This window comes from Temnothorax curvispinosus, unplaced genomic scaffold (genome assembly GCF_003070985.1).
Source record: "Temnothorax curvispinosus isolate PA1 unplaced genomic scaffold, ASM307098v1 QBEX01009046.1, whole genome shotgun sequence".
Classification (NCBI taxonomy): domain Eukaryota; kingdom Metazoa; phylum Arthropoda; class Insecta; order Hymenoptera; family Formicidae; genus Temnothorax; species Temnothorax curvispinosus.
The window spans coordinates 101,254-124,635 of record NW_020218826.1 but is presented as its reverse complement, the minus strand read 5'-3'; the positions used below and the strand labels follow the sequence as shown (position 1 = coordinate 124,635).

At 38.8% G+C, this 23,382-nt stretch overlaps 1 protein-coding gene across 3 annotated transcripts in view; it reads right to left on the bottom strand.

Moving 5' to 3' along the window:
- Positions 1-1,241: 1,241 nt before the first annotated feature.
- The window catches only part of LOC112458627 (thrombospondin type-1 domain-containing protein 4-like), a 56,263-nt gene continuing 34,122 nt past the window's right edge, over positions 1,242-23,382 (bottom strand). For 2 of the 3 annotated variants that reach the window (XM_025022363.1, XM_025022366.1), the window contains 17 exons: positions 20,029-20,104; positions 16,552-16,700; positions 14,016-14,118; positions 11,962-12,064; positions 11,211-11,401; positions 10,420-10,624; positions 9,944-10,110; positions 9,156-9,261; positions 8,994-9,066; positions 8,372-8,583; positions 6,230-6,362; positions 5,704-5,956; positions 5,030-5,212; positions 4,591-4,755; positions 4,070-4,246; positions 3,784-3,949; positions 1,242-3,608 (listed from right to left, as the gene is read on the bottom strand). In XM_025022363.1, coding sequence (XP_024878131.1) covers positions 3,493-3,608; positions 3,784-3,949; positions 4,070-4,246; positions 4,591-4,755; positions 5,030-5,212; positions 5,704-5,956; positions 6,230-6,362; positions 8,372-8,583; positions 8,994-9,066; positions 9,156-9,261; positions 9,944-10,110; positions 10,420-10,624; positions 11,211-11,401; positions 11,962-12,064; positions 14,016-14,118; positions 16,552-16,700; positions 20,029-20,104 — 2,578 coding nt within the window. In that variant the 3' untranslated portion in view covers positions 1,242-3,492. Of the gene's footprint in view, positions 3,609-3,783; positions 3,950-4,069; positions 4,247-4,590; positions 4,756-5,029; positions 5,213-5,703; positions 5,957-6,229; positions 6,363-8,371; positions 8,584-8,993; positions 9,067-9,155; positions 9,262-9,943; positions 10,111-10,419; positions 10,625-11,210; positions 11,402-11,961; positions 12,065-14,015; positions 14,119-16,551; positions 16,701-20,028; positions 20,105-20,628; positions 20,751-23,382 lie in introns of those variants that run through there. The other variant, XM_025022365.1, reaches the window with a different exon arrangement.

Below are 23,382 nucleotides of genomic sequence, written 5' to 3'. Positions count from 1 at the left end.
TAGTATTTTTTTATAATTTTTCTTTTCGTATAATTCCTGTAAAATGTATGTCTCTGATGTAATTTCCTAGAACAATATTATTTGCTTTCGCTTGTTCTTGTAGAAAACGCAGAGATGAACTCTTAAATTCTACTTCTTTAATTCTAAATGTAGAATTAAACATTTATAAACGTTTAAGATTTCTTATGTAATCTCTTAAGCATCTATAGAACGTTTAAGAGAGAGGATACTTTACGAGAGTTTCGCGTTGAAATATAGATGCAAATATACGAGTTGCAATTGTACATTAGCTTTCAAAGTAAAGTTAATAATAACGATTTAGTCGGACATAGATTACATCACAGCCATTGACACTTATAACACTCGACAGTTATTCAATTAACATTCGCAACGATCGCATTTCCCCAATTTTCCGTGATCTACTACTTTAGCGTTATCAACGTTGTATTATTCAATAATATCCATAAGAAATCATAAAAATTCATCACATACAATGTCATTATACTCTTACATGCTAGAGTTTGTTTCGCTAAGAAACACCGACGCTTATAATTAACATTCAATTGAGGATGTCTCCCGTAGTTGAAACTGGCAAATTTCATAGTACAATATAATGATCAAGGAACTTTATATAATGTTTTTCTAAAACATTTAATCAAACTTTACCAACAAAACTTTGCATCCATTTATATTTGACAATTAAAATACTAATTCAGAATAAATACATGTGAGAAGACATTTCTTAAAATTCCATGCACTTGTATCGGTAAAGTTTGGTGAATATTTTAGAAACATTCAGGAAGATAAAAATATCGTAATAATGAATAAAGAGATGTATAATGTTTGAGAAATAAAAACGTAATGTTATGTTAAAATAAAAGGGTGTGTAAACGAAGTCAATCGTGATTAAGAAAAAAAACAGACATAATATAAATGTTAATTTAAATAGAATATAGATTTAACACATTCGTTAGAATATAAATTTAATACATATTAAATTCATTAGAAAAGTTCTAATATTGCAATATTCTACATTATCAGCATTTATATAAAAGAGCTGATAATGTAGAATATTATATAGTAATAAGTTTTAAATGTATATAATTTGATAACGCGAATGTGTCAAACAAATCATCAAGAAAAGGAAATAAATAAATTATGAAACGCACTTACCTGGTGTACAACAAAATCGAATGAAACGATGAACGGTTGATAACAACAAAAAATGAAATAAACGAAAATTTTGTGTAAATAACTTGTAATTGCTGTAAAAATAGAAAATCTGAGCGATACGCAGGCTATGCTCTAGAGGAATACTATTCGATAGAAAGCATCCGAACAATTCCTTGGAGCTGGCAGAACCAAAGAGCTCAATTGACAGATAATTAATTAATCCGTATAGCTCTGTTCTTAACGGCGCAATTAAATACGAGTCCAACATCGAACTAATACGTGATAGCGATATGGATCGAAGACTCTTAACTTTTTTTATCTCGACATCGAAATATACACAATAATACATATATATTTATCATCTAACGACGACTTCATATATTCTACATATACAAGCGTATACCCAATTACGTTACTGTATATATTATCACGCTTATCCGAATAATTTTACTTGATATATAACGAGGTGTGCAGAACGAGAATCGTATGTCAATATTCACTTTAATATTCGTAACGCCTTCGTCGAGAGCTCGCGAATAATTTTGAAAAATGGATTTCTCGTCGCGCAGTTTCTATAGATCGATTATAAATTCTTACGCCAACTTATAAAATAGCTAACAGAAAAGTGTCTAGAAAGAAAAGTTGTCGATTCTTCTATTAACTTCGTCGTTATAAAAGTTTCCACGTTAAATGGTCGTCGAATGAATTGTCGTATTTCGGCAAAATGTAACTACGTTCCTGTGAGAGGGTGCTTTCCCACAGGAACGCAAGGGAAAGAGAAAACCAATTTTTCATCGGGCAGCGAATTTTCCAGTCTATGTAACACAAGTTTGCGCACAGGGCGCCTTTTACAACATCGTTTCACATTGATTCCGGAATGCAGACTCAACTTTTCAGCTCGTTTCACTTTCGATACGGTGCAGAGGCGGGCGCAGCAGCAAAGAAGGTTTTCATAGTCGTGCAGGTTTTGTGCGAACACACATGCAAAGGGAGGCTTGTTTTACAGACTCGTGTATTCGCTTTGAAAAATATTATTACCACTCTATTAATCGAGTCGCGTTTGCAATGTACATTACATGTAAATGTCAAATTAAAAATACATTAAAAGCCTCATATTTTTTTATATACATACCGACAATGAAATTAAAATGATAACATTTTAGCGTATACTATTTTTTTACTCCACTGCTGTTTCAGAAATAAAACAGTAAGCAGCAAGTGCCTTGAATATGTAAGTATTGTATATAAATCACTTAACTAATCTTCAAAGAAATCCCTTTTTTCGTGTAATAAACTGAAAAAATCTGCTATTTAATAAAAAAATTAAGTAAAATTCCGAGATACAGCTGTTCAATATATTTTATCATCTAATAAGATGTTAAACGAAAATAAAAATATTTTCTATCTCTTTTTCTCGTATGAGCTCTTGAGACACAATGAGATCGTCGTATGTTCTTTCCGCTTGAATACGCTAAACGTGCCGTTTAATAAAAAAAAAATTGAGATCGCGTTGCTGCATGTAAAAAGGACCAGGGCTAAAGGTATTTGAATAGGCGCCGCTATCAATCAATAAAATTAACCCCAGCTACTGACGGCGGACCCACCCGTCTGCGGCGATAACACAGATATCAACTCGCATGCACACGCGATGTAAACCCATGCATATGCCATACAAGTGAATGCACGTGCGTACCGTACACGCGTCGAGATATATTTATTGCACACAAAACCCTGACAATACAAAAACATGACGAACCCCTCCACGGTTTGATTCTCGGGAAAATCGGGATTCTTCGAGACCAAGCCTTCTTCGCAGAAAGATTCGTTCTTAACGCATAGATAAAAGCGCATCTTAAATTCCTTTTTTAAATTTTGCATATCATGTCGTCCTTTACTAGAGTTTATTATTTTATTTATTTCTTATTCGGTTATTCTATTTTGCTTCTGTGGTTTTTCTCCGAAAATTTACTCTAATACTCATATTCAAACTATCAAGAAGAAACAAACGCCTCGTTCTAAACATTCATCGATAGATAGAGAAGGGAAGAGAATTATTCTGCCGCTCCGCGAGAATTATGCTACATTCGGCAGAAAAAAGCACGACTAAGACACGTGTGATCCGATGTCGCGTCGCGTAATATAAATAAAATTATTTCTAATATACGTGGTCATCTCTCTTTGTAGCAGTCTTACACTCGGCATAATTTGCCCTTTCCGATATAATATCTGATATAATTCCGATATAATTTATTCAACGATCGCGCTCTCGTCAGCCTCGCAGTCGCAAAATCGCAAACGAGCGCAAAGCTGCTGTCCCAGCTACTGACGGCATTGGCAACACGAATGCTTGTAATATTTGATTCGGCACAGACCATTCTTTACCACTAAAACGCAATTCGGATACTTGTCCACGCACTCGGACGACTCGTGCACCTCTGAAACATAACGTTAAAACATGTCTGTCAAGTACTTATATATCAAATCTAATTATTAAGTGGCAATAATTCATCATCATTATCACCGATCTATTAAGTTTTTATAAAAAATTGCTACGGTTTCTGAAATTGCTAAAGTTGAGAAAAAACGAGAGATATAAATCTTTTTCTTTACTTTTGGGTGGTTTGTTCGCCACTGGAATCTCCTTCTTACACGGCTCCATGTTACATCGTTGCTCCGCGCTTGGTTTGTTGATTTCCGAGCAACTGGTGCTGCTAATACCTTCGACGATGCACCGTACAAGTCGTGTTTGCACTCCAGTTTCACATGTTGCGGAACACTAAAAATGGAACATATAAAAGTTATACTGGGCATACACGCATCCGAAAATCAAAAAGTTCACAAAGGGAAGAATTTTCTGGTTAAAATTTTCTTAATTCACGCATTTGCGATAATTTACCGTCGACCAATTTGAGGTGAACCATTCCGGCAAACACGCGGACATCCTGCAAGCTTGCTCAGTCGCTGGTTTGGGATCGCTGCAATTTTTTGCAGGTAGCACGACAAAGTCATTATCCGTTCTGGTTATGCAAGCGATGTCTCGATATTGCACGCCAACGCCGCACGAAACAGAGCACTAAATACATAAAAGAAGTTAATGTAAGAAGTTATATGTCGTCATTAATTGTAAAAAATTGCATCGTACAATAAACAGAATAAGGATAAAGAGGAAGAGGCACTTTATTAAATATTGATTTTGTTCTCGAATCTCAAATCGACTGTGGAACAATTAAAAATTAAATTAAGATGTAAATTACCATTTCGTGTAATTAGAAATGTGCATCTTGAAATTAAAGCTAGATTCGTGTAAAAAATTAGTGTCGTCTATCAAAATTATGTCAGCTTTAATTTAAGATCGCTTTAGCTTTACGCGTTGCTGCGAGATGAGCGTTTTATTTTCTGAATCGTGCTTGTACTAACGGAAGTCCATGGACTGGCGAACCATTTGGCTCGGTCGCAGCTCGTCCCTCGTCCGAAGCAATGCATCTCCGTGTCTGGTCTCTCTTTGGGATTGCAGAATAACTCGCTACCGTCAGCGCATGCCACTCGTCTGATCCTCACGCCATTTCCACATTCGGCGGAGCACTGCAACAATGACGAATGTCATGCTACCATGTTCAAAAAATATGTACATACATATTTCATCTTTATCTTGAAGTCGAGAAATAAAATTAAATTCAATGACGTTTGAGATATTCTTTTTTTTTCTTACATAAAAATCGTCACAGAAAAGTGGTTTTACGTATTCAGTTATTGAATAAATGCAAAAGTATGGTAGCATGGAGAACCCATAGCTTTTAAATAGATATTTTCACGTTTGCTTATTTTCAAATGGAATTAATCCCATGATGTGTTATACCTTTGAAGACCATTCCGAGTACAACCAGGGCGCTGTTCCGGGGTGATGTCTCGTTGTCGCACTACAAGCCACTACTTCACACGCTTTTTGAGATTCCGGCTTGTTGATTAACGAACAGGACTCCCCGGGCGTTATACAGGTCACCGTTCGATTTCGAATTCCACGGCCGCACGTCGCCGAACACTGGAATGCGCGATAGAAAACTTAACAGATGGAATATATTATTCAATCAAAATTAATTTTAGCAGCAGAGCGAAGAGTCCCATCGATTTGTTGCATCCTGATCGACGAATTGTAAGGAACATGAAATATCTACAGAAAAGTTAATATAATCGGAAATTTATATTTTCCGTTTGTGGTAAGTTTTTCAGTTTTCCGTCAATTATTCGCTTAAATTGACTCTTCTTTGCTTACATTCTTTTTATTTATTTTCTAATTATTTCTAATATTATTATTCTTATTATTATGTATTAATTATGTATTGTTTATTAGGACATGTACAATTCGCACGAACTGTTTCTGATAAGTAAAAATAATACTGGCGACGTCCAGAGACTTAACTTCTATCCCAGTTTCTCAGTTCACATTCTCAACGGTTTCCTGTCCTACTTCCTAAATCGCTGAAAGTAGCTAGCTGTTTAACAATAAAGACATTTAATAGATTGATGACTCACCGGACCCCAAGCGCCCACGTCCCACCTGGGCGCGTCGTGCTGCGAGGGCATGTGTCTCAGTTCTGGGCCCACGTTGGGACATGCCATCCGGCTGCAAGTTTCTGTGGTGCTCAGCTCTGGCGGTTGCATGCACGCGCCAGCAGCAACGCGCATTGTCAATCTCGCGTTCAGCTCCTGAACGCATTCGAGTTTTCGCGTCTTGGTACCGACCCCGCAGGTGACCGAGCACTCACTCCACGGCTCAGCTCGCCACCTGACAACATATCCGAGTTTTCAAATACGAGATTAAGCTTATTTGCATAAATCACAGATTCCCTGAACACAAAGAGTTCATCGCGCTTCCATTCGTTCCTTGAACCCGAAATTGATCTTTGCCTCAGCAAAAATATTAATAAAGACCGAATTTAACAATTCAATATCTGAAGGATGAGTTTAAACGTATCAAATAATCTGGCTGGAAGAAAACGCGATGATCGTGAAACAATCGTCAAAGGATCTCACAGAAGAAATATATCGATGTCAGTACCTGGCGGCGCAAGGATGATCGTTGCATCGCAGCGGAGGAGAATGCTTCGGCTTTTCCACGTTGCGACAACGTTTTTCATTGACGGGTGTCTGATTGATCTCGTGAATGCACTTCAGGATAATCATCTGCACGCCTGCAAGATGCAATGAGTTGCGAGAAGTTATTCGACATATCTCGGATCTTTGCATTTCGTTACACCGTCGATTAATTCGAAATCTAATTTTCCTCGGCGAGAAATTGGCTTGACGCCAACTCTCCTCAAAATCTTTTAACATTGAATAAAACGTATTATTGCACAACGTTGTAATCAAAATAATATCTACTTGAAATTGAACGAAGAATAAAATTACATTTACGGCTTAGACTACAAAACAATAACTCAGTTCCTGTCGTTTATAACTCAGATAGCGTTGACGTACTAACAGTTTTATCGAGGAAAATTCTACGTCAAGTACATAGTTAAAGAGTCCACGAACGAAACGAAGTGCGACACTTTGTAAGTGGGACACATTGTATTATGATCGACGTGACTGTCGCGTTCCTTTTCTCCGTATTCGTCGCTTTCCGTCCGTATAGCGTCAATTTAAATTAGTCCCAGTGACAGATATCGGGATGCTGTCACATGCAATGTTCAGATGTCCAAAAAATCAGTGACAATTTCCGGTATCTTAGAAGTATAATCGCGCTGCATATTTTCCCAGACGTCTAACGTCTCAACTTTACTCTCGTTTAACTTTAATTGCTCATTTCTATATTTCCTTCATTTGATTTAAGATAAAAATGACTTTAAAATCCATTTTTAATTACTCCGCAGAGCAGCAACTTTTTAAATATTCTTTATTAAATATTTTTAATCTTTTTCTGTGCTTAAATGTTTTTAAATGCAGGAAAAGATTAAAAATATCTTATCCAAAATTTTTGATAAGTCGTCGTGCTAGAATGTGTCTAACTCTACCGAAACAAAACAAATGTATCTCGGGCTACTTCCCACGCAACGCCTCAATGACGTCTAGACAAAGTCGTTTTCCTAATGACCTTTAATTATCCAGGCGTTTTTCGCCTATTGTCCGTTTAATCAGTATCTCACAACAGATACAAAATGACTCGAAATTGTGTGGCCTTTTTAAATCAACAATTTCGTTTAATCTCAATCTCTGTTTAAATATCATATATTCCTAATATCCTACTTTCCAATTATATTTCGCAATATCAATATTTTAATAGCTGAGAAATTATTAAATCCCTCAAGAAATAATTAGGAATATTGTGAATAAATACGTTTCTCGCATCAGAGATATGCTTGTTCGTCAAAATACATACACAGTGGCTGTTAATTTTATCGACAAGCTTTAAACCACGGTAATCGATTAGACCGTTGCGTTGTATAATTACAAATATTTAATCGGATGCAATTTAGAATGTACCTATCCCGCGTACATAGTAATATTTATTCGTTAATATTCATTTATTTCTCGAACGCCGCGATATCATATTCCCTAAAATATACAAGAAATACGCGGAAATGTATTACCAGCAATATTGGAAATTAACGCAAACTCACCGACACGTAACGTTGAAATTATAATACTGTGCATTCCAAAAGTTAAACAACACGTATTGAAACATTTATCATTCGCGATCCGACACAATTAACTCACGTTTCGATACCTATCGAATGTTAAAACCCCGAGAGAAATATTTGATTGAAAACATTATTTTCCAAACATTATACATACTAAGGCGATACTGAATTATTTTGCTGTACGAGTAAGTATATATAATACTGTAAAAATTTATAATCTTATTTCTTTTTAGATATCATTAAAAATGATGTCATTCGTAAATGGTATTGCTGCGAAAACAGTTTTATCTCACAATTCAGATAAATAAATTCTACTTAGAATCATGCTTTTCAGAAATTATCTTTATAACATATAAATTACAAAAGAAAAATATTGCCAAAACTATACTTAATAAAAAAATTATATAATATTGTTGTTAATAATAGTGATTTTGCCTATCCTTACGAAATAGTGGCCAGTAAAAATTTTTTTAAATTCCACTTACGTGCAACAACACCTCGGAATGAGTATCTCATGATATTATGACACGCGATTAATTATCGGGGCACCACTTTCTTACCTCCCCCGCATTCCTTCGAGCACGGAGAGAGGCCGACTATTTTCCAGGCGAACTTCCTCCTCTTCTTCTTTCTCGTCGCCTTTGACTTTGGCTGATCGCCCGCCATCACCGTGGTCGGTGGATGCTTCATCTCTTCCTTCCGTTCGCCGTCGTGCGCGCGCGGTGGATCGCGATCGCGACGCGTTGGAGATGAATCGCTTCGCCGATCCGATCTGGAAGACAGAGAGAGCAACGGGTTGTATGAACGAAGACAAATCGCGCGGCTTAACTGCGAGAGGTTCTCGAACGCGCCGCGTGAATTCTCGTGCCGCACAAAGGAGGAAGTCTATCGACGAAATCCGAGCCGATGAGCGAGCGCGAGGCTCACTCCGAGATGAGATTTCAGAAGTGTCACAACGATCGAACGGTGAAGATAAGAGGGAAAATTAAAGATTAAAGAGATTGGAGAAACCGCATCGTATAAAAACGTTCGAGATAATTAAACTCCATGGGAACGAATTTACATACACGCAATCTGTATTTTTTTTTTACGTTTTAATGGAAGAGTAGTAACTTCGAAAACTGCTCTTTCGATACTTTTAAAAATGATGTCACTTCGGGAGTTTTAATAAGAGTTATTTACATTCTTGTAACGGGTACTCGCACGGTCACGTGAGTATCTGGACTAGGTATCTCGTTGCCCCGATCGTTTGCTCCTACGAAGAAAAATAAAACGTTACATGTTTATGGACTATAATCGATGGGTTTTTTATTGCGCATAATTGATTGGCAATGAAGCAATTACCTGCGACAAGCAGCGGCGGTGCAATTACCGCTTTATCGTCCGGCACTTCCTTCGTAGGTAGCATGTACTTGTACAAAACGCCCGGATTTAATTCCACGGATAAGATCTACAGTAATGCGCGAACAATGATATTAACATCAAGACCGAGTTCGATTAAATGCGTAGGTATATTAGAACGCACTTAAATATGCATAAAAATTATAATACAAATTAGTGCTGGATATCCGAACATTCAAATATCCGAATAAAATTCTAAAATCCAGATATTCGGAAAAACTATAAAATTATTTTAAATGCAGAAATAGGAAATTTATAAAAAATTATTAATTTTTTTTAAACATTTAGTTACTTTTCGGCTTATTAACAACAATTATCAAAATAAATCAAAATTTAAATGCGTTAACATTATCTGAATACTGAATAAGTTAGATTGATTTCTGTTCAATATCCGGATCGAATATTTACTCCTTTATTATTTTTCTCTTTCGAACATCCGGATATTTGGAACATAAAATAATCCGGACTATCCGCCCAGCACTAGTACAAATTACAAATATGGAAAACTAACGTAATAATTAAGTCAAATCGTTTTACTTTCAAATTATAGTTTAGCGGTGCTAAGAAATAGCGCAAAAGATAAGCGTGAGAGATAAAACAAACAAAATTAGAGAGACAGAAAGAATCCGTTAGTAAAAGTCGTTCGTAAATTGCACCTCGAATTATCCATAATTAAAGAAAATCTGCTTTCGATACGATTAACGAATACTTGACGATAACGCGGATAATACCTCTAAATGCAGAGACTCGTTCAATGGTCCGGTCGCCAAGATACACTCCATACGGTTCCTATCGCCCCTCTGGTATGTTAATGTCGTACCAGCCGCTTTATAAGTACCACTGGGACTGTAAGACCACGGTCCGTTTAGGATGTAACTGCCGTTACTGTCTCTCAACGCTGCGAGTAGATCGATCGTGTTTGTTAACCAACATACCACCGTTGCGTAAAAACGCCGCTTAATTAGTTCGTCTCCCGCGTGCTTTTATTAAATTACTGGCGCGATTGTTAGAGGTGACAAAAAATGTCCACGGTAATTCGCAGTGGCTATTCATTGGTTTTCCTGTTGACACGATTTTCTCTTTGTTTTGAATAGGTTTTGAATTGCTAATTAAATGCCGCGCGTGTCAAGCTATTAGAGTGTTAATTATTCGATGCTAATTTACAAAAGGCAGGATCATTTCACTTCGGTAAATCGGTCAATGTTACCTAGAAAATTACTGCTGAATCGGAGCTCGGAAATGTTGAGCGACATTGCGCCCTTCGGAATCGTGGTCACCTGCTGATGACCCTTGGACAGAATCGGCTCCAGGAAGATGCCCTCGTACAGCCTGCACCCTCTGCCTTGGCCACCGCACACGCCGCAGGCGTCCATCGTCGCATCGGAACCCACCACGCCGTCGCATCCTACAGGCTGAATATGGCAAACATGGCGAATTTTCGGCATCGCTGCGTTTAATCCACTTAGGAATTCCCACCCGGGACTCTATCTCTCCCCAATTTTGTCGAACCTTCTATTCTCAAGAACTGCATTTTTCACGATATCTTTTTTTAAATAATTATAATTAAAATTATTACATATAATTGAACTGTATTCACAAAGTTTTCTTAAGTTTTATTCAATTTAAGAGTTTTCTAAAAAATTTTAGCATTTTCGCTAGAGAAAGACTCCGACTGCAAATTTATCTTGTCTCGAGGGAAACGGGAGAACACATGTCCGTCATTTCACGCAGCTGAAGTCTCGAAATCGAAGAGACCCAGTCCTCTGAGCGTTGTTGATTGATAAAGGCATTTAACCGAATTGCACATTGCACCGGGCGTGCGATGAACCCCAAATGTCAACAAGAGAAAGGAACAAGAGAGAGGGGTCGTCGCGCGCGGCGCGAGGGCCCCAAAGCACGGGTCAATAGCGATCTCATCGATCGATCCTATCGTATCGCCTGGTATCGGTCATTAATTTCCGGCGTCGTTCTCTCGCCTGACGCTCGCGCTATTCATACCTTGCATTGTCCGGCGACGCAGAGCCATCGTTCGCTGTTGCGTTCCGTCGAAATCCCGCCACCACCGCCGCTGCCGCCGCGTCCGCGAAGATTCGGAGCATCGCAGGGCGTGCCGTCTATTACTGCCGGTTCAAGCGTTGCGTAAAAAGGCTCGCCGACTGCACGGCAATTGAGCGCGCAGGAGTTCGGCGCTGGGGAACAACAGTAGTCACGATTAGGCCAGGCGGAAGTTAGGTCACCAGGCCTGGTCGTCGGCTACGTCATCGTTATATCGGTCGAACACCGATCGGCCGACGTCACTGACTCGTTTGGGTATCGCAAGACGCCTCTTTGTTATTTCATAAAAATTTTGTGTTTCGGCAGGGACAAAGAAGAGAATTCCACCAGAGAATTTAATGCATACGATATTCAGTCAAACTAAATATCGTTCAGAGCATTACACATGATAATTAATAGATAAACGCGATATTGACTGGCTACTCTTATTCACTAATGATAAGAGAATCAATTAAATAAGATATTATAGTTAAACTTTTGACGATATTTAAATTATTTTTTAGAAATTTAAACTACATTCTCCATAATAGATTATTAGAAGATGGATATATAATAAGAAAAATCATTAATTTCTGTCTCTACAAAAAGAATAAATGCTTCTTGGCATAATTATTACTAATTGAAGAACATATTTCTTAAAGATAATGATCCACAATCGGAAACTAGCAAATGGATTCCCAGACAGCAGACTCACCGTCCACGAAGGGCACCCAGACGTAACTGCGGCCCTTGTAGTTCCTCCCGTTGTACTTGGCGCACTGTTCCGCCCGCAAGTCTTCCGGGAAGTTCGGGCATTCCTGCACAAACGCGTAATGGATTAATTAAACTTACGGTAATTAAGGATCGATCGGAGGGGGGAGGGACGACGCGTTACCATCGAGAAAGAGATGGTTCGGGTTCTCCCGGGGAGCAGGAGGGGGTGTGAAAAAAACCGACCGCGATCGATCGCGTCGCTTTTTACAACACGTCGCGCTTTTCCCAAAGCGCTGCTGCGGGTAAATAAAGGTAAAATTATTTGCGGCTTCTGGCAGGAAAAAAAAGCTCGCATTCCGAGCCGCCGAGAGGAAGTCCGTATATTCGTGCAAACACGCGAATGCCGGCACGTGTGGTGTGTGCTACGTGCGCGGCCGCGTTGCAATTTCCGGGTAGACTATTAATTGCCGGCGAACGAAACGGTGGTTACTTTGCCCGGGCATGTTTGCGAATCGCGAATGCAGCTCGGAAATGTAGTCCCCGGATATCGAGCCCAAAGATGAATATTCCCGCACGAGGCGCCGCTTTTTCTTCGCCGGGTAATAACGGATAACGAAGCCGCATCTTTTAGGTAGCCATCAGCCAATTTCGTTGTATCACGATTTTAATTTCGAAACAATTTAACTCAAAGACCAAAATTCTTACTTAACGTTTACTTGTGCTCCGCTTTTAATAAATTAGCGTCTTTTTCTTAACTGACAAAGATATATGCAAAGTACAAGTACTTGTGAGTCAAGAACATCCAGTGCGTCAACCGCGCACTGATCCGGATCAAAATGTAAACAGATCTTATCGCGCGGTCTTTCCTATCATCAAGAGCTAATCGACACCAGCGAGTCCTTTCTCCCTTCTTCTCCCTCCTCGATACCGGCCAGAGCCATCCATTACACGGCGGTCTTTAGTTTCGCAGGTGGTGATTATTCTTATGAATTTTAAACAACGCCATGTGCATACACACACACACACACACACACGGGCTCAGGGATATAAATCGTCGTCGTGCGCATCCTTAATTGGCCCGCGCGATGATTTGTTCGAGGCTCGTGACGCGCCGTCGAGAGGAAAATCTTAAGGAGCGTGCCTTGCAGCGCGCACGGGTCGGTCTAGGTGGATATAGATGCACACGTTGATTTATTGCGGCATCGTGGAAGTAGTGACACACGCACGAGCATGTATGTGAATTTTATGCGGAGCGAGCGAGCTCTCGCGCGCGGCTAATTGTCGGTTCAAGGCCTCGACAATAAACCGCTCTGGAAATAAGGCGGTCTTCTGTAAGCGCCTACTTAGTTTTCCTGAAATTCCACGAATCTCTTCGCGGAGAATAATGGACACCCTTTTCGGCGTTGCGGATTCTCTCTTCGTGAAATTTACACTTACATCGGATACTGACGGACCGAGCGCGATCGACGAAAACGAGCTTGGTAACCAAAATTCTATTATCTATAAGGAGCAAATTTTACATCGTGGAGGTAGCCCAAGAGATCGAAATTATTTTTTAAACGCATATGATAGAATTAAAATAGACGCTATCATTTTTCAACAAATTTAAGGTTAAATAAAAAGAAAAGTCAACCGCTCGTTAAAATTGTAAGCTATGTAAGAAGATCAACGACCAAGATACGAGCACAAAAATAAGAACCTAGTTCATTAATAATAGTTAAAATTTAATTCTTCAAGAGTTAAGATTCTTCAAAAATCTATAATTGCTCGAATTTTATCTACAAATTTATTTTTTAGACACAAGATAAAGTTAAGATATATAGCGTTAGGTACCCTACTATTTTTAGGTGCGCTACTATTTTTCAACAAATTTAAAAATTCTTCAAGATTTTTTATAATTACTCAAATCTACATCTGCGAAATAATTTTTTAGACGGATACAACAGAGTTGTTAGACGCTCTATCATGTTTCATCAAATTTAAGAACTTGATTCTCCGAGAGTTCTTTACAATTCTTATCGACAAACGCGCTCATGTTCTTACACGCCGGCTTACCTGCGTATTGCACGTGTGGTAGCGTCTGTATATGCCGACACAGATAGGCCTGCCGCTGCTCGTACCGTTCTCCGAGATAATACTTCGTCTTCTCAAACGTCTCCTGGAACGAATCGCTCGCATTAGCTCACCCATTGACTCGCGCGAGTAGCGCGTGATGCATCCCGATTTTTAGCGCCAAGCGCATAAGCGCGCTTTTGAGAAGTGCAGAGCACTATGATAATTTTAAGATCAAAGGAGAGAAAGAAAGAGAACATGTGTTATAAAACTTAAAGAAACATTTCTCTATGGGTTATTTAGCTATCATTGCTGTGGTAAAGAAGGTAATTACACTTGTTTTATTAAATGGAGGGAATGATTGGTCAATATATTGCATTTCTTTGGTTCACGTAAAATTAGATAAAGTGACTTGAAAATTTGAATCTACATTTTTTTCTCTGACGCACTTTATTGAACTGTCATTTTATCTATAAATTACAATTAAATAGCATTTATATATCTTTAAAATATTAATTGAATTTGAACATCACTTTTGTATCCAATGTGACAGAGCAAAATATGATTGCTTCTTAATTGTTTACGTTAAGTTAGTCACTAATCAGAACTTCTGTATAACTATCGTCAAGGATAAATCAAATTCAAGTCATCAAGGTGATTTGCAACTGCGAGATACTGGCTACTTTGTATTTACTCGTAGGTATAGCGAACTCGAGATTCATATTGCGAGTCACGTAACGGCTCGCAGTAGCGTTACGAAGGTGTAAATGTCAGTGGCGATAACAACACGTTTCTGCCTCCGGGAGAAGCTCGCAGGAGTCGTCGGCCTGCCGGTGTATAATCTTCTTACGCTACTGATCCGTAATTTGCACGCTGCTTTATAGCTAGCCATACAGGACATACAGGGTGTACGGAACTTGTGCGTTAAAGTCTCTTTCAATTTGCAGCCAGTTTCGTATTGTTCATGTTTTACTCAAATTTTATATATTGTTTTATTCTTAAAATACTAGATTTATTTTAATATATACATATAAATAAAATTCTCTATCGGCGACAAAATTCGCTCATAGGTGGATTCTCAAAAAAGAAACGCATGGAGAAAACATATTTAAATAATAAATATATAAGTGATGGCTCTCAAATTCTCTTTCTCTCTCTTGCATCAAAGAAACATTTTGTACAAGTATCATGCACGATGTATACAATTTGAAGTCTAAGTTTCGAAAAATATAATCGCAGCTCTTCATGTTTATGATATGAGTGAAAATAATGTTTACGAAAGTATATTACATAAACTCTGTACAAAATTCTTCCGTTTATTCGAAGTAAAAATTATGCTAATTGTAAATATATATAGATATCTATGTACATTCGTAAGTTAAATAGTTTTTAAAATATTACTCTGGCTATAAATTTTCAAATACTTTGAATAAGATTTATATTAAAGACTTTCAAAGTGAATAAATAAGTAATATAAGAATAATGAGCATTATCGCATTAGAAAATGTGAAACAATCTATCCAATCTAAAAACTATGATTGTTCATCGAGATACTTTACTATACACGCTGTTGAAGAAAAAAAGTTAAACGACCTGCATCTCTATAATGAGGGATATTGACGAATCCGAGGCACCCTGTATATTCCTCGTGGATATGAAAGAACCGAAGAAGATAGTCGGTGATCGATCAATTGATGGATTGAGAAGATGAAAAGTAGAAGTAGCGTATTCGCGCGCTAGGTTCAAAGTTCCGCGCGGCTATGCGAAATGCAGCGACTCGTCTAGCGAGCGCTTATGATCCAAATTGCGCGAGGCTCTAACGGTACCGCGAGGCATGTGATTATTGTTAGGCTCAACTTCGCATTATATCGCAAGGTGCTTTGCATTCTTGCGATGGAGTCGCGACGTTCAACGATTACCGATCCTCGTCATGACCTCCCGCGGAAGATCGTGCCCCCCGCGCCCGCGCCGCGAGGACAAAGGTGAAGCAAGGTGTGGAAATCTTTAATCGAGCGTGAAGATATTTGGCTAGCGATGTGTCATACAGTGCTTGATCTTCGTGTTTAACGAGCTCTCGTCGCGCTTTTATTTTTGTAAAAATACAACCAAGAGGAAACTAAAGAAATGTGTCGCACATATACATATACTTATATATAATGTACATATTTATTTTAAAATTTAAAATATTAAAAACACATTTTTAAATAGCATTATACATGTGTTTTTGTTATGTATAGATATCTACCGCTTTTCGAAAATTTGCTTTACGCCACCTCGTTATGAAAGATCTATATTAGTACCCGTTTTCACTAATCGAAAGAAATCCGAAGATTTTCGCATTACAAAAATTTTTCGCATATAAATTAATTTCTTCTTCGCTTTGCGCCCGTTTACGAAAGATTTCATAGAAACGCTCTACTTTCGCCTTAGCGGAGAAAACCTGTATTTTAGATGAAATATAATATTAAATGTGACATTATACGTTTTTTTAAATAGAACTTTAAAAAATTATTTCGAGATTTTTATTAAATGCACTCACCGTGGGACGCATTCTCGAAATTGAGACTGGATACCAGTGCCGCAAGATCTGGAACACTCGCTCCAGGAGCTCCACGTACCCCAAGTCCCTCTTATCCTGTTGTCATGGCTAATTCCAAACTGCGTTCTTTCTTGTAACATATGATATACCTGGAGAAATTAACAACTGTCAATCGCGAGTTCTTCAGCAAGCGTTAATTCCGAAGCTTACAGTCAAACGTTAAATTAAAGATCTTGAAAAAAAATAGTTTTTAAATAAAAAATAAGCTAATATTTCTGATTATTGCAATCAAATATCTCATATCTTATTTTTATAATTTATGCGACGATAGCTATACTTCATTCATCGATTATCTTTCTAAATCTGATTCACGTCTCTTTAATATAGAACATATATATTCGGATACAATTTTAACAAGCATTTTTACATTTATTTAAATCTTGTTTATAACTTTTTAATTATTGCCTCTTTCATATCACTTTTCATAAAAGATAGCTGCGCAAAGAGCGAGCTATTACAGTGAAAAAAATATCGAAGCAGGTAACTGGACGGTAATTAAACGATGGAGGCAGATAGCACGCGCGTCTGGTATTCTGTTCTTGTTAATCACACGCTGGCATCATAGAGCACAATCTGTTTGTTCGGTAATTAATATCGCTACCATAAACGAGATTCCAATTAGATCGCATGCGTTTCGGTATCGCGGTAGTCTTGTCGTGATTAATTAAACGAAGGATCGATTACCGTATTGCACACACCGGCGTTGAATTTACGGCGTTCGATCTATCTCCGCGCACCACGGGCTACCCGTTGCATTAACTTCTGCCGGAAGTTCGCTAAGGTAGCGTCGTTCTATCGGGAGGAAAGGCACGACGTTCTCACGTGAAGATTTCCCGCGCTTCATACTCGTATACTTCACGTCCGATCCTCCCTTCGATCGCGCGCGTCTAATTAATCAAACGCGCGAGTCGCATCTCTCTCGTTCCCTTACGCTCCTTACGCGCGCATTATCTCGAGTCTGGAATACAAATCGTCGATTTCGCCGAACCTGCCGCGAGACGAATAACAACCGTTAAATCTCGAGAGGCCTCTTAAATGCGACTTTTGTTCCGCCTGTACGTTCGCCGGCTCCGCGCGTCGCCCAGGATCGCCTCTATTTTTAAACAAGCCGATGAAGATTTAGAGTTCGCGAAAAAGCAAATACGCGAAACGGACGAATTACACGTTTTCGTAAACGCCGTGCGCCTCCGTTAACGACGAATTTGGAATTCGAACGAAGAGTTTTTACCTGTTCTTATCCATTTTTTTTTTTTGCAAGTCGTTAACTCTAAGAGAGCAGCAGGCTAATACTTCCTTAATGCCTGGCATTAACTCCGGAACGTTAATCACAGCGCTTATACAGCACAGGTCCCGCGCAAAGAAGGAAATACATATACTTCACGTTGGATATATGTACGTGAGAAGACGTTTACAGTACACGGAATAATGAGACCTTATTGAGAATAAATTCATGCAACGACAATGCTTCACGGAGAGAAACGGAGGGCACTTTGCGTATTTTTAAATAATAGATCTGTTGTGCAGAAGACAAGAATCTGATTATGAGCTGAATTGAGTTGAATTCATTCTTTGCCTGGATTTGACTTGAATATAAAATCAACAGGAATACATGATTATGAAAAGATAATAAAGTAAGTCGGGGGAAGATGCCACTTTGTTAATGTTTTGTTCATTATCCGATAGACGCTAATGCTTTCGTTAACGTAAGATTATATTATTCATACAACGAGTGACGCGTGCAAGCTTCTTCTCCAGCTTTATCATGTTAAATCCGAAGAATCTGGGAAGATCTGTTCGAACCAAGTGGTAAGTAAGCTTCTTATAATATTGTACTGTTGTTTGTTAAGATCTTTCATAATTTCTTGTCATTGAAAGTGGATTTATTTAACATATTTTGAAATCACGTGAAATGACCGTGTCTTATGACCCAAATAGTCATTTATTCTATGACGTCAATGTATGAAGAGTTAAAGATGACATCTCCTCGTCATTGGTACTTCAGGAAGCTAAGAGCACTTCAGGAAAAACACCATTAGCATGACGGATTATTTTATTTACACAAATACTAGTACGTACAATTTTTGTATTCTTATATTAGATTTTAGTCTTTTAAAATATCGTGAATAAATGTTCGTGCTACAATATTCGATTAATGTTCGATTAACATCTAAAACAAAAATATTAATTTTTCTGAGAGATTATGTATTTATGAACAAAATAAAAATGATTGAGCCGATAACTAACTAATACGTATTACACTTCATTTATTGAGTGCTGCATGTTCCTCACAGTATATTTGCATCTTACCCAGGTATAGGAGTAAGATGTCAGTTTTGCAAGGATGTAATCAAATTACAACATTTTACGATAACTTTTAGAGTGGCTATTTTCAATACTGCTATGTAAAAGCTTAAGTATCATCTTGCAAAAATTCCGAAGCGTTGTAACTATTTGCTCATATTTCTATAATATTTCTTAACTATGGCATCTTCTCCCGACTTATTTTATATGTAATATAAAAATCGAGAAAAACCGGCGATTAAATTATAAGCAAATTCACCGTAGTCGTGTAGTGAGTTAAATTCTCTTTATTATAATATCGGTTTCTCAACAAAGCGATTCCGGAAATATGTACTGATCACTTCGGAGGAGTGACCTTGGCGTCAACGATATAGGCTCGCGACGAGAGTCGCAGGTGTGATTTCGGGTAGCCGGAATACGCCGTATTTTCTAGGCCGCGCCGTCTATTTTTGTGTCTCCCGTAATGCCGCAATGTTTTCCAGAACAAACGGGCTCTCAAGCGTAATTATTAAGTGGCGGTGGCAGTGGTTGCATACAGCACGCGGACCGTGTTTGCGTTCGTTCTCGTGTCGCGCGCCGCGTGGCCTTGCTCCCGGCGCGCTCTCCGCACCAGCGTAATTTAGGGACCTCCTCTCGGTGTCAATTAATTACCCTCACTCGGCGTAGTGCCCACCCGGTATGGCGGCCACGTAATTGTGTATTAACTCCCGCAAGTGGATCGAATTAATATGCACCGCGCGCGACGAGAAACTATCGTCGGAGAAGCGGGATAGCCCGGATGGCCGATTGCGAGATCGAATCAAGCTTGTCGCGGACGTGATTATTTGTTGACGCTTAATCGGTGACATCGACTCCGAGTGAAAGCGAGCTTATCGTCATAGCTTGTCGTCGAACTTATATGCGTGCTGCAGAATCAATTCTGTGTCATTATTAATAAAATAAAATTGTCTTTCGAACAAATTACTCAATTTGCAAAGAACTCGAAACAGAAATTGCGAGAAATATTTTTTCCCGATTTAATTTAATGAAAATATTTTCCTAATATTGCTCAGAAATACACGCTAGTTACTATTAATTCATAAAACAAAAAATGTAATCGTTCCTATGAAGACTTACTTCTATGGGATACTTTTCAGGCATATGGGAGGACGAGACACCGGCCGTGCTCAGCATCATCAGGGCTAGAATCGATCTGCAACAGAGATAGAGAAACAGGCGTATAAATCGATCCATTGTGTAAATACGAAGATCAATGAGCGGAATGGCGAGCACGATCTATATACTTTCATGACCGAAAACCGTTCGCGCCGAGCGAAGCAATTACTCTTTTATCGTCAGCAGCATCGCCCGTTCGCCTGCTTTCATTGAGTTAGATATTTCAAGAATGCGATCTTAATCTTCATTGAACAACTAACGCGCGCTTTCGCAGATGTGCAATGATAATTAATTGAAGCCGATAATGCCAGCGATAAACCCTGTTTAATCCTTTGCGCTCCAATATGTTTTTCTTTTCGCAAAAGTACGTCTAATCAATTACTTAAAATAAGTATAAAACAAAAATAAGTACAAAACAAATATATTTACAATGTGCAAGTAAATAGAATTCTTTTCTCCCTTTCTTTTCCTTTAATTATTTCGTTTCCATACCCAAAGATCAACGATCGAAAAATATTTCCAGTATAAGCATCATATTTATCTTAAAAAAGTGTGATTTACGGTAATGTCTACGATACAAAGTTAAGGTATCGTGCAGCCAGGGAACGGCAGAAAGCGCATTTCTCGTTGACAGGCCTCGGACAACATGTTGCTTCCGTTGGCGTAATCATTAATGTTGCTTGACCACGTAGATGCAGATCCTGGCAATCGATACAGCCGATTCGCGTTGACTTATCTCGGCTCGATCAAACTACACCATACGCACGTCCCAATTTTTCCTCGTCGTATACAGTCGCTCTCTCTCTCTCTCTCTCTCTCTCTCTCTCTCTCTCGCTTTCTCTCTCTCCCCGCGTGCAGCATCCTGAGATCGAGCTCGACATGCAATCTCAGCATCCGTTGCTACACGGGATAACGATTGCGCACCACGTTCCCCGGAAACGCATTTTTTCGGCTGGTAAATTAGCTTAGGAACGTTCGCGGATTTACAAACACCGTACAGGAAAAGAGAGAGAAACATCATCAAAATTGCAATATATACCTAATATATCTAATTAATATTTAACGATAGATAAAACGTGAGATACATTACGCGTATAGATTTAGCGGCAAACGTTTAGTACATATATGAATAACTTCATTTGAATTCCTTTCCCCTCAATTTAGAGAAGAGGAGAGGCAACGGCAGAAGTGCAAGCATGAGTGATGTTGGCAACGAAGAAAATGCACAGACGGCGAAGCACGCAGATGCGCTTTCATGCGCGCAAAAACCGCGACCGACTTGTCGCTTCTCCACGCTTAATTATTCATAAGCGCGCTAAATTGGCGCCCGCGCGCCGGGAAACGTATAACAAATAGAAAACGCATACGGCGATGATAGGCCGCGACGCGCGCAGATGCGCTCTGATGCGCGTAAATGCCAGCTACCGTATCATCTTTCCGCGGAAATTACTCAAAAGCGTGCGAGCTTTAAAGATACTGGAAGGAGGAAACGATGCAAAACGCAGATGGCGATACGTGCTTTGATGCATTTCGAGAGGCGCCGTACCGTTCTATGAGTTAAGTAACAGCCAAAAAGTTGCGATAAGGAGCAAGTTCTAAGTTAAAGGAGAATCTGTTGCTTAAATATTTTGCTCAAATATTTTACATCTAAATTACGCAAAAACGCTCTCAACGCCGAAATTAATAAAAGATTAATTACAGAGACGTGTACATATCTCTTTGAAACGAAAATCGTCCAATCTCGAGGGCTCTCTCGTTTATACGAGACAAATCGATGTACAATCCTTAATTAAATCTAAATCATATATAAAATTTAATTATTCCTAACAAACAAGTTGAAAATAAAATTTAATGAGTTATATATACTTAAATATATTTCACCTCTTCATGAGAAATAAAAACTCACCTTTAAATGCGTGCTTGTGAATTAAACCCCCCCAAAAAACTCGACCAAAGTTGAAATTATTCGCTCTGTTTGATTTATATTAATCGAGTTAGAACTCGACAAGTCTCAAGCGCGAGCAGGAAGTGCATACGAGCTACTAGATCACACACAAAGGGGCGAAGAGGAGGAACCTCGACCGCGACTGATCCGGGTAAACTGTGCCACTATAAGCGTTAATAATGTTTCACTTGTTGCGTTTTCTCGGAAAGCTTAATTAATCATTAGATCCCGCCGCCGCGGGTCGAGGGAGAGGGGGAGGGACGAGGGACAAGACAAGCACTCTGACGCGGGATGAGAAGAGCGGGGCGCAGACCGCCCGTCGTCGCTGCTGCAGCGGTAGCACACGACGCGCGTATGCAGCCGTGCGTGTAAGTATATTCGCGCGAAATCAGAAAAATGCGCTATCTCGACTATATCCACAACACGCGACGCGCCTGGTAATCGAGGGGCGGCATGCGCGTTTCCCGATGCACCACACGCGAGCGATGAGGCATTGCGATGTAGCGCGTTCGCCCGCGACGCCTAACACGTGTATCCATCTGCTCCGGGACCTCTCGCAGCGAGTCTGCAGCAAAAGGATCGCGCGAGATCGCAGCCGGATTGAGAACGAGGAATTCTGATTTTTGTCCATGCCGCGACCGCCAGCGAGATTTGCGTCGTCCGTTCATTACGCATCTCTCCTCCGCGATGCGCGATTCGACAGACTGCTTTCGATTATCTATTCAGAGAACCAGAAAATAATTTTCCTCAAGTTTCATGTTTTTATCTTGATATTATCTAGCTAATATCTTGATAATAGTTTATATATTAGATAATATATCAACGTTATAGTATGTAAAATAATTGAACATAAGATAAAAATAAGAAATAAAATAAAATAAAAATAAGAAAAAATAAAGATAAATTATTTTTATGTTCAATTACTACATAACGGATAAATACGAATAAATTACTTGCTACACAGAAATCTGATAGTAAAATAAAGATATACATTAATATCTAATTAACTAATTAATAAATTTTTCACTAATTAAAACTTCCTAAACTCTTGGTAGCATAAAGTGAAAACTGAATAAAATAGCTACTAATAACTTACACAATTTTAGCTCTGTAGAAAGTAAATTACATACATATATCTCAATTCTCAAAGAAGAACGTTGATAGATGACATTTACATTCATATATTCCTTTGCAGATGTGAAGCAATGATATTATCTAGCTCTTTCCGACTTAATTGACATCCTGAATTCTCTATGTCAATTTTCTTCCGTAGTCTTTTACTGCTTGAAGTACACCGATAGAGATTCCGCGCTTTATCAGCGAGAATGCGATCGCGGATCGCGTTTCACGGCGCGGCTCACAATGCAAAT